The sequence below is a fragment of the Taudactylus pleione genome, unplaced genomic scaffold (genome assembly GCF_031769625.1).
Source record: "Taudactylus pleione unplaced genomic scaffold, aTauple2 ptg000142l, whole genome shotgun sequence".
Taxonomy (NCBI): Eukaryota; Metazoa; Chordata; class Amphibia; order Anura; family Myobatrachidae; genus Taudactylus; species Taudactylus pleione.
Window position 1 is genome coordinate 2,931,344 of NW_028284544.1, and position 11,887 is coordinate 2,943,230.

The window sequence follows — 11,887 nt, forward strand, 5'->3', positions numbered from 1 at the left end:
TGGCCACAGACACACATGCAAGATACGCTACTCAATTGGTGCAGTGCTCACTCTATACCAGGCCCTGGCGTTCATGACTTTGAGGGGTAAATTTACTAAGATGGGAGTTCTATTAAAAAGTGATGCTGCCCATAGCAACCAATCAGATTCCAGATATTATCTGATAGAAGGTGCTAGATAAATGAGAAGTAGAATCTGATTGGTTGCTATGGGCAACATCACTTTTTAAATAGAACTCCCATCTTAGTAAATTAACCCCTGAGAATGAGTGGGTAGAGCAGTTAGTGTGTGGTGGGCTACGCAGAGTCCTGTGTTTCTTGCCAGTCCCTAAAGAGTCTTGGTATGGCGGATTACTGCTTTTCATAAGTGAGCCCAGTGGTATGGAAAAGGGTGGGATTCTCCGTGTATGATGGCTTTGGAGAATTTAATTTAAGGGAAGTCCTGAGATGATAACGTTATTGGTTAAATGGATGCAGTCGGCAGCTTCTTATGTAGCTGCTGCTGCTCCTCTATGTCTGTGATAGGCCAGGTGGGTGGCACTTGACTATAATGTATGCCTGCCATTGTGAGAAGCAGAGGGAATGGGGGCACTATACCCTGGGTGGGAGGGTCACTGCTTAAGGTGCACCAAGAGTTAGCACCATGTTATAGATTATGAGGGTGATTTTACAGAGTAAGGAATTGTATAGTTTGCTGATGATAAAATATTAACCAATTCCCCATTTCTGTCATTCATTAACGCTGTGGCCAATTTGCATCCATGCAAGTGCTAGTATCAGTTCTAGGTGATTTTACAGGTACGTCATCACCAAGTGAGTGGATCTGAGGAGAACTGACGTTGCACTGTCATGTTATTATGTTCTCCTATGAACTGTGGCCACAGGACTGGATTTGTGGAGAGTAGAAATTTCCTAGCTACTGTACCTTTCATGCTATGTTATTATCAGCAAACGTTATACTCTCTGTGACCAAAGCATAGGAAATTAATGGGGAAGTCCCTGCTTATAAACTGGTGTGGGAGGGACTCAGTAAGTATATAACCACCTCTATATTGTGTTTGTCATCTGCATAGATAACCATATGACTGTGACATGTCTCGTGTCAGCTCCCTTTGTGTTCTGTGTATCGCGTTGTTGGGACTCCAGTCCCTGATCAGTGCCGCAGGTGAGTGGGTTTAATTTCATTATTACATGATGTCAACTCCGTCATGTTTTATTGCATGAACGGATAAAGTGAATCTGAAATACCTTGATCAAAAACTGGAACAAGAATAAAATAGCACAAATACTGGCTTCAAGCTTGATCAAGCTATCAAACAAAACAAAAAAACAGTCTTAAAATCTGTAAAAGTACTTATTTTCTTATATTTAGATACGTTACCATTTCTAACATGTGTGGTTCTTTTACCTATGAGAACTGTAAATGTATCGCCGTTTTATACAGTTCAGACACCCAAATACAAATCTGTCACTAGCAAAGTAAATTCCTCCAACCTTCTTTTAGGATAGAGAGGCTGAAATATTATTAGGTTGTTCATTGACTAATCAAGTGACAGATTTTTATACATCAATATGCAAAGAGAACTAAGCAGAGACACTACCAATGATTCACTCTCTCTCTCTCCCTCTTCCTATGAACTGTCTCCTCAGTATTTGACTGCTGCTATACTTACACAAAGAAGCCTTTACCAGTGCGGGCAATCAAAGAATACATTACCCAGAGCTCCAGAGAGGTGTGCGACATTGATGCCATTATGTAAGTGGGGATCAATTATTGTACCAACTGTACAAAAATGAGGACAGGATTATTATTATTAATAATAATAATAATAATAATAATAATAATATTATTAAGGGGCCTATGTATCAAAGCTTGTGAGAGAAAAAGTATTATCCAATCAGCTCCTAACTGTCATTTTTCAAACACAGCCTATAAAATGTAAATTAGAAGCTGATGGGTTGGTGATTTATATCTCACAATGCTATTTATCATCAAGCTTTGATACATAGGCCCCTAAAACTAAATTGAGTCCCTTCCTATAAACAAGTTGGACAGTATAATACATAGAGTGGCAATTCCCGATTGCTAGGCTTAGTTCAGGTGCAATTACATGGGCTTTATCCCACTTTAACACTACTCCAAAGCTGATCAATGTACTTGATAACCATGGGCCAAGAGAACCTTAAAGTGACCAGATGTTTCCAGGCTGTGGAGGAGAGCATGTTAGATGTGGGCTTCTAGTAACCAGTCATATACTGTACTTTGACCAAAAGTATGTACAGTAGATGTTTCAGCTCAGAGCAGAGCTAAAATGCTTCTGATTCACTTTCTTGACCCTCAGCCCAGTTTTAACCAGTGCTGTACTTTCCTTTAAGTATTATAAGCTGTTTGCAAATGAAATGCAATAATATTAAAGCAAATTTTTGTATAGTAAACAAGTTTTATTTTTTTTAAAGATTAGATCATGGACGACCTTAAATGAAAGCAGGAGATGTACTAAGCTCTGAAAAGTGATAAACTGGAGAGTGATGAACCACCAGCCACTCAGCTCCCAACTGTCATGTTACAGGCTGTGTTTGAAAAATGACAGTTGGGAGCTGATTGACTGGTGGTTTATCACTCTCCAGTTTATCACTTTTCAGAGCTTAGTACATCTGGCCCTTTAAATGACTTGGTGAAGCAAGTTTTGGGTCTCAACCCATAGATTACATTTAATGCTGGGTACACGCCTGCAGATAATTTCTGCCAATCCGATAAACGCTTTGACCCGAAAAAGTGATTAGCAGATCATTGTACACCCGTACACACTGAGCAATTTTTAGCTCAGTGTTTACTTCCTTCAAATCTCTTCAAAGGGATCGGGAACCAGATAGCGTATGCAGCACACCGACCTTCCGATCTGACGTTACAGGAGCGTTTAAAGCTATTTATCGGCTAATGCTCCTGCATACACCCTATGCAATTATCGGGCTGATAAGCCAATAATCAGCTGATCGGCTCATTTATTGTATAGCGTGTACCCGGCTTTAGTTTGTTATACTGTGACAGTACATTTAAAATCTGGTCTAACTAATGAGGCCCATACATCAATATTCTATTGGCACATTGCTCCATTGTGCCGGGAGAGTGTTTAAAAACATTCAGCAAAATCCAACATGTTGAAAATTCTTGATTCCAACATAAAAATTATTAGAATAGGTAAGTCGGGGATTTATAATATGTTGGATTTTGCCAATTATCAGAGAAACAGACATCAGGAATCGATTAATCAGCCATCGGTGACTCAGCCAATTGCCCTTTATCTCCTGTGTTTTTTCTCTGTGACTGATCATTTTCTGTTTCCCTGGAAAAAAAAATATGTTGGACGCTGTGAAACAAAGTAATTGTTTTAGGTACATGCTCATGAGCAGCTGTAAAGCCATCTGCTGCATATTATAATGCTGGATGGACCCTGGTTGTAGCTTGATGTGTTTTCAGTCTGTCCAACATTTATCATCAGTACTGTGAGGTCCAGCAGCCTGTGTGACTGTCCCCAGCTAAAGCAAGGGCCCTATGTATTCAGGTGTAGATACAGAAAATAATGACAGAGTGAATAAATAACCAAATGAACAGATACAAGAATTAAAAAAAATATATATTTATTTGACACCACTTTTTGTTTTTTTTGTTTTTTAATAAGAAAAAATATTTTGTTCTATAAAAAATTTCACAGATTCTTTTTAAATCAATGCGCAAATGGACACTGGTTCCATGACAATATGACAACCTACCCTGAAGTCCTTTCTCCTTTTGGTGTGGCTTATATGCATGTTGTTTCTAGGGGCTCTATTCATAATTTTAATTACCGGGAAATAGAGAGACAGCTGATCCGAAAATCAGCTTTCTCCCCGGAACTTGTCACTGCTCCTTTTGGAGCAGTGTAACTAGTGTGCATGCAATGACTTACAGATCACACATGAGCACAAGAACCCTAGAATCCCTTTTCACGACCCGGGATCTGAAGATGGCGAATGCTCCCTCAGTCAAGCTCCGAAAATATTGTATTTTCGCAGCTTGATGAATGCTGTCCCCATACTAGTGTATGGGGACAGCGGGCCTTTCCGGGAGAGAAAGGTAAGCAGGAGATATATCTGTGATACTAGTGTATGGGGACAGCGGGCTTTTCCGGGAGAGAAAGGTAAGCAGGAGATATATCTGTGATACTAGTGTATGGGGACAGCGGGCCTTTCCGGGAGAGAAAGGTAAGCAGGAGATATATCTGTGATACTAGTGTATGGGGACAGCGGGCCTTTCCGGGAGAGAAAGGTAAGCAGGAGAGATATCTGTGATACTAGTGTATGGGGACAGCGGGCCTTTCAGGGAGAGAAAGGTAAGCAGGAGATATCTGTGATACTAGTGTATGGGGACAGCGGGCTTTTCCGGGAGAGAAAGGTAAGCAGGAGATATATCTGTGATACTAGTGTATGGGGACAGCGGGCCTTTCCGGGAGAGAAAGGTAAGCAGGAGATATATCTGTGATACTAGTGTATGGGGACAGCGGGCCTTTCCGGGAGAGAAAGGTAAGCAGGAGATATATCTGTGATTTCTCCTGCTTTACCTTTTTGATGAATGGCCCGAACACTTCATTTATACAATTGCAGGTGAAAATTTTCATTTTCACCTGCTTTTGTAGAATGGAAGTGATGATGAATAGACCCCTAGGAAACATAGCTTGGAAAGCTCCCTCATTCTTCAATGTCTTAAATAACCTGTGAAAACCTGTGTTTCACTGATGAGTACTACAGAACTGCCTATAGGTAAATGTACTATGCCCAGTTAGCGGGTCAGTGCCTCAACTAGCTGCCATTTAAATGACATTGGGCCTGATTCAGCATGGATCGCACATGTGATTACACACGCAATCGGCCGACTGTTGCGTTCTGCACATGCGTATGCATCGCAGTGCGCGAACCAGCCACTGTGATCGGGACTGTCTACGCAGACCCATTGCAGAGTGATTGACAGGAAGTGCCGATTGTGGGAGGTGACGGGGCGGTTGGCGAAACGCAGGCATGCCAGTGCATTTCAATGCCGTTGCAGGAGCGTGCATAAATTATCCACTGCGATGCAATTTCTGAGTAAGGTTAAAGCTTGTGCAAGTGTGCGTGAGGCTGCGATTGTACTCGATGCTGCTGATGGTTTCACAGTATTGCTAAGGACTATTGTGCTGTGACGGCAAAGCGATCGTGGTGGATTAGCATATCTTCGTAAGACTGCATACGTAATCGCTATTGTTTTCCCAGGTTGCGACCCTTGCTGAATCAGGCCCATTATCCGCAAGTTTGCTTGTTGATCCTAGGAAGTATGGCCTAGTATAGTTTAGAGTGTTTTGTTCTAGTGAGACAAATGTGTGTGATATATTTGCTTTTATTTTTCTTATTTCAGATTAATTACCAAAAAATTCAGAGTTTGTGCAAATCCCAATGTCAAATGGGTCAAGAAGATCATGAAAGCGCTCAAGTATGTATAGGTCACTCACTAACCGTGTAGATGCAAGTGCTCACTAGTCTGGGAATTAAAATGATTTACTTGACTGTTCATTGCACTAGTGATGTTTTGTTCTGGCATTTACTGCCTCAGTTTATTTCAATTATTTTTAACTACATAATAACAATAAAGAGTCGCAGAATTTCTGAATTTTTCTTAATCGAGTTTTAAATAATGAAATTAAATAGGCTCACCACATTGATAACTTTCATTTAAAAGCTGGTGCATGCCTTCGTGCTAGTTTTCCATGGGGGCTGCGAAGCCATCAGATTTACCAAGCTCCAGAATGCTAAGCATCCAGGGTTTGGCCCTTGGCAGCTAATGCCATCTTCAGATGGCGCTGTGCCTATGGGCTACAGACTGCAGCTAACATTGGGAGAGGCAATGGCTGCCACACAAACATGATCAGCAGACCGCGCATGCGCAGAACAACCCCAGCTCCCAACGTAGAATTATAGCTTTTGTGATCATTTCACGTCTTACACATCACAGCGATGGGCTTCTCTCAGTGCCGCTGCCCCAGCAGGTGATTTTTAGCACCTTGGGGCAAATGTTAATTTCTTATCACTGCGAATAATGGTGATAAATACTAATTATTGGGTCTAAAACCCAATAATTAGTAAATATGCCCCTTAGTGTGTTTTTGGCTTCCTGTTGTCTTCATCATTTATTAGTTTTAAGGACCGGATTTTGTTTTGTGGGGGCCCAGGGCAACTCACATAGGGTTACTCAGAAGCAGGGGCATATTTATAATGGGTGCAGGGTGTGTGGGGCACATGGGCCCCTGGGTCTAGGGGGGCCCCGCATCGCACACCTTGCACCCATATTATACTTACGAGTCCCACATCGGCGCCGGTGTCAGCGCTGTAAAAACGCCTGGAAAATGGCTACCGTGGCCATTTTCCCATAGTTTTGTGTCCATTTTCCCGGTGACCTGTGCATGTGCTATAGACGCTAGTGTCCAGAGTCTATCAGTCCGCTGCTGGCCGCCGGACTGAGAGGAGGGGGCCCGTTACGGAGACTGCACACGGGCCCCCTCCTCTCTTGAAACGCCCCTGCTCAGAAGCACTATAATCAACTGATTTGCAACCGATGCTGTATCTTTGTACGCAGTCGCTTGGATTTGCAATGCCGCAGGTGAGCGTCTCAATACAAATCCCGGTGGCTGTGACATTTCATTGTTTGCATACAAATTCGCAGCTGCAGCAGCATTAGCGTCCAGCTCTGATTCAGGCCCTATGTACTTATGCAGAATATTGCAGCTTCACTTTTGCTTCCTGTCATTATTCTTACATTACCCCATGTTTATTACTTGTAGATTGTATTTCCCACACATAAAGCTACCCAAGTGTTACAGCCAGTGCCGGAGCCGTCAGGGCAGAAACCTGTGCTGTTACGTCACATACTGCAATGATATTTCCTACACTCTAACACGTACATTACTAATTATACATATTTATCATTTGCAGGAAGAAGGAAAAGGCTGCAAAATCCGCTAAGAAAATCAATGTCACTCCTAAAAGTGAAGTTATATAAATATATGTTCTTTTTTTGTATTTTTGTTTACCCAAATAAGCTACAATATTCTGGTTTCTTCAGAAGCTGCTTAATATCCTTCTTTTTCTATTCTGATCATATTGCATCATTATACTACTTGCTTGTTAGAGCATTTATATTTATTGTGGGGTTTTCTTTTTTTTGCTTACATGAACCGCAGACTTTATGCTAATTCTTCATCTGGAAAATACTGTTAATACACCATTATGTACTGTATACTAAATAATAATAAAAAGGCCACTTGCCAATTTCACCAAATGTAATATGGATCCTCATTAACTAATCCAGTATTATCTACAAGTCAAACCTTGTGCAGTGATTAAACCGAGTGAGTGAATGAATGAATGAATGAACAAAATAACTATTTGGTTTAGAACAATGAAACTGTTCCATCCTGGGAATTCTGAATGTGTCCATTACTTAGACCATCCACATTTTGTGACATCTCGGTGAACATACAGTAGGGCCTGATTTAGATATTTATGCTAATACAATCGCAACTTCATTCTCTCACGAATCGCAGTTGCTAAAATATGCTAATGCATTCCAAAGCATAGCCGAGCATAGGGACGCCCACTGCTGCCTTCTCATATCTATCCAACTGCATAAACATTGGTAATACCGATACACATCGGGCAGTCACACAGCATATAAGCCAAGTCTGACCAGCCGCAAACACTGCCGCTCTCCTGACACGCAGAGAGCTCTCATGCTGTTGCAATGGCTAATTTATGCATGCCCGTGAAACGATATGTAAATGGCCAGACACGCTTGCGTTTTTCTAACCACCCCCCATTACCACCCCCAAACGCTGACTACTTTGTGAATGGTTCCTCTTTATGAGCATATTCTCAATGCAATCGCTGCACGTGTGCAGTGCAGCTGTCGCGTATGTACAATGGCAAACAAAAGCTTGATCTGCGTAATATCGTCTTTGCGAAAATCTCTGCATCATGGCCCATAATCAGTTAATGCAGTCACATTTTAATGTCATCTGTATTTCTAGTCCATAGATGAATATACCAGTGCAGTTTCTTTTTTTGTAAGCCTTAAAATGACAGCGGTTCTATATTCCATAAAAGACGCCACAGCGATGTCTTCCTGCATAGGGAGCCAGCATTGGAACAGGGACAGAAGGGTCAAATCTATATTAATGTAAGGGACAAGGCACTGCAACTGTAATATAGTTAACTTCTCTAGGGGTAACTGCTGATGTCTATCATTGGAGGCACGTCTGGGGAAGCCTTCGGTGCAATCACTCAGTTTAGGCAAGGGAAAAGACAGGGATCCATATATGGTGCACTGATATTAAAATACAGTATAACCTTTATTTCGTTGATCTAAGCAAGGCAAAATATGTTTTTAAAAGTATAGTTAGAAATGTGTGTTCAGTATGAAAAAAGTGATTAAAAATAAAAGAATATCAAACTCTTTTATATTGTCGAGTGTCTGCTACTTGATTTAATAATAAAGGGTTAAATCAATTCGCTAATAAAAATGTCTCAACTTCTTACTGATCTGATTAAATTATGTCTATTATATTATATTGATGTGATCTTCATAGAGATTTAACCTCTGTTCATAATCCAAAGAATATCAGACAGTCCCCAGCGAATTGGAATGGATGTACAGGTCTCTCAGGCTAAAGTGTAAAATTCCAGCAACTGTTTGTTATATGTATCTAATAGTAGCTGATTGTAAAAGATACAGTTGCTCCCATAAAGTTTGTCACAGTTTATTTAATTTTATGAGGACGCATAGATGTGATTTGTGTGCCAGTTTAATATTAATAATTACAGTTCCATATCTGGGTGGATCCGCTGTTACTTATTCAGGGCAGTTTTAGCCGGCTGCCTAAGGGCGCCAGCCACTAGATGGCGCCGCTGAGTCCACCATTCATTTCTTTTCCTCTGGTTGCCAGCCTGTCTTTACAGTGTGTGTGTGTGGAGTGGGGGAGAGCTTAATGAGTGGTGGCAGGGTGAGTGTGTGTGTGGGGGAGGTTAATGAGTGCTGTCAGGGTGAGTGTGTGTGAAGGTTAATAAGAACTGGCAGTGTGTGTGTGTGTGTGTGTGTGTGTGTGTGTGTGTGTGTGTGTGTGTGTGTGTGTGTGTGTGTGTGTTAATGAGTGCTGGCAGAGTGAGTGTATGTGTGTGTGGGGTAATGAGCCCTGGCATGGTTAGTATGTGTATCTTAAGGATTGCTGAAAATGTTAGTGTATGAAGGGGTTAATGAGTGCTTGCAGTTTGTATGGGGGGGGTTAATGGGTGCTGACATATATTGAGGTACAGGTGTGTGGCATAATTCACGGCTATGTGGCATACAATAAATTTGGTGCACAGCTGTGAGGCATAGGTATTGTGGGCACATATGTGTCCGATTATGTAGAGGGGGCACAAATGTGTGGCATAATATGTATTGGAGGCATTGATGTGTAGCATAATTATGAAGTGGGGATACAGCCGTGTGGCATATAATGAATTTGTGGCACATATGTGCGGCATATTATGAATTGGGGGCAGTGTTATGAGGCACAGTATAAGTTTACATTTATGCGGGGTGGCATATTAGTTGGGATATTTCTATATAGTATATTATGAATTTGGGAAACTGCTGTGTGGCATATTATAAATTGGGGTCACTAATGTGTAGCATATTATGAATTTCAGGGAGCAGGGGTGGTGGGCAAAATGTTGCCTAGGGCACCCAGAGACCGGCCCAGTATTTATTATATACAGCACATTGCTGTCTAGACCTCAAAATGACAATTCCAGGATCACTTCAGACATACAGTATAAGCTGATTCAGATGTCTGTATACATATAGCAGCACTGCCAACTCCCATAATTTCTTCTCTGTCCCCACGTCTCTGTCCAGTGCAAGTGTAGGACAGTGATAATAGTGTGGACCGGAGTATTAGCCACGGCTAGTAAAAAACAATGATTCTGCATGTGCTTTTATAAATATATATATATATATTCATATATATATATATATATATATATATATATATACATACACACACACATATGTGTATATATATATATGGCACCACTAAACACTCCTATAATTTCTACTACGTCCCCACTGCTCTGTGGAGTATAGATTAGGGCAGTGGTAATATTGTGGAGTAGGAACCGCGGCTAGTGTGAACAGTGATCCAGTCTATATTTAAGGGGTCATATATTAGAGCGATCTTACTGATGTAATTAGTGTATCTGTGCATATAGCGCTGCTGCATATTCCTATAGTTTCAACGCTGTCCCCACTCCTCTGTTGGGTGTAGGTAAGGACAGTGATAATAGTGTGGAGTAGTAGCCACGGGTAATACAGTTAATATGGACAGATCACACGGATATCTGCAAACTGCGCATACCATGCATACGCACATGGGCGGAGAATGAGAGAGCAGATGGATTGGTCCTTCTGTTGACGGATCGCTCTTTGCATGAAATGGACATTTCTGGGCAGTTCCAATGCAAACTTACAGAACTGATCCGTCCCATGGGAGTGTCATGGCCATGTAGGCCAACCTCTGTGCTCGTTTGGAAAGTGTGAACAGAGAAGCCTGTCTCTGACGGATCCAGCATAGGGTGAGTGTAAGTCCTGATACTAATGATGATGGCTGTAGCTGCAAATGGAAAAATAGTGGGTGGCACGGCCTGCCGCATGAAGATGGACAGATAATTAGCATAGACTGGGGGATACTTGCATAACCATCAGGTAGTAAGCAGGCTGCTGCGGCCGAACAGAAAGACATATGGGTTCAACTCAGAATCAGGCCCATAGAGAACATATAGCTTAATCCTTGTCTTCCTTGGTGGGAAGATGCGATGAATGGGTTGGACGGACACTATACGATGTTTACGATATATTGTTCCAATCCGCTTCAGAACGATATATCGTATAGTGTGTACCCAGCTTTACTCACAGCATAAGAGCCCACTATGAAAATGAGGGAAAGATAACGGAATGGGTATGATGCAGTATCCAGGCTGCCAGGATGCCGCTAGTCACAATACCAACAGCGCCATCCCGACAGCCAGAATCCTGACACCCATAGCAAGTGATGGTGAGTATTTTCCCTACCCCTACCCTAACCCTCTCTCCGGTGCCTAAGCCCCCTTCCTAGTGCCTAAACCTAACCTCTCCCTTCCCGCACACTAAACCTAAGACCCCCTCCCCGGTGCCTAAACCTAACCACCCCGCACCCTAATCCTAACCATCCCTGCCGGTGCCTAACCCTCCCCCTAATGCCTAAACCTAACCCCGCTACCTAATACTACCCTCCCCCTGTACCCCGATACTTACCCTTCGGGATGTGGACAGTCGGGATACTGGTGCTGGGATCCTGACCTGTCGGGATTTCGGCGCCGGTATTTAGACCGGGATGCCGGGATGCTGACTACATCCCAAATACAACAAATTGGTGGTTGGCTTACAGTGACCCAGAGTAAATCACTTGGTTAGACAGTTTAGTACACATGAGTAACGATGCTATGGATCACTATAGTGGTTAGGTTACAACATTAAACCATTTCACATTTACTTGTCGGGGTGGGTTTTGTTATACTGTAATATTTGTCTTAGCCTAGCGTGAATTCTGTTAGCATGACAACTCCACACTAGAGTTTACATTACAGTGTTAGGCGACTATTCATTTGCCACTGTGTATTTAAGGCTATCTTGTTACTAGTATACAGGGACCGTTCAAATTGTTCTAGTATTTAAATAGTTCTTTAGTGAGACATTTCAGAACTGAGCAATCTGGGTGCTCTCAGTGGGACAAATGTCATCTTCATGGTCT

At 42.0% G+C, this 11,887-nt stretch overlaps 1 protein-coding gene across 1 annotated transcript; it reads left to right on the forward strand.

Moving 5' to 3' along the window:
* The first annotated feature begins 1,085 nt into the window (after nucleotides 1-1,085).
* Nucleotides 1,086-7,315, forward strand: LOC148522713 (C-C motif chemokine 20-like). Its single transcript, XM_088473862.1, has 4 exons — nucleotides 1,086-1,164; nucleotides 1,650-1,755; nucleotides 5,425-5,499; nucleotides 6,996-7,315. The coding sequence occupies exons 1-4, from the start codon at nucleotides 1,092-1,094 to the stop codon at nucleotides 7,060-7,062; spliced, it is 321 nt and encodes a 106-aa protein (XP_088329988.1). The 5' UTR covers nucleotides 1,086-1,091; the 3' UTR covers nucleotides 7,063-7,315.
* The last annotated feature ends 4,572 nt before the right edge of the window (nucleotides 7,316-11,887 follow it).

What these genes read in the sequence shown, in the direction of transcription:
- LOC148522713 (XM_088473862.1), top strand. Translation starts at nt 1,092, where the DNA reads ATGTCTCGTGTCAGCTCCCTTTGTGTTCTGTGTATCGCGTTGTTGGGA. An exon ending in GTCCCTGATCAGTGCCGCAG is followed by an intron (nt 1,165 to 1,649) that starts GTGAGTGGGTTT and finishes CTGTCTCCTCAG; the next exon opens with TATTTGACTGCTGCTATACT. An exon ending in AAGATCATGAAAGCGCTCAA is followed by an intron (nt 5,500 to 6,995) that starts GTATGTATAGGT and finishes TATCATTTGCAG; the next exon opens with GAAGAAGGAAAAGGCTGCAA.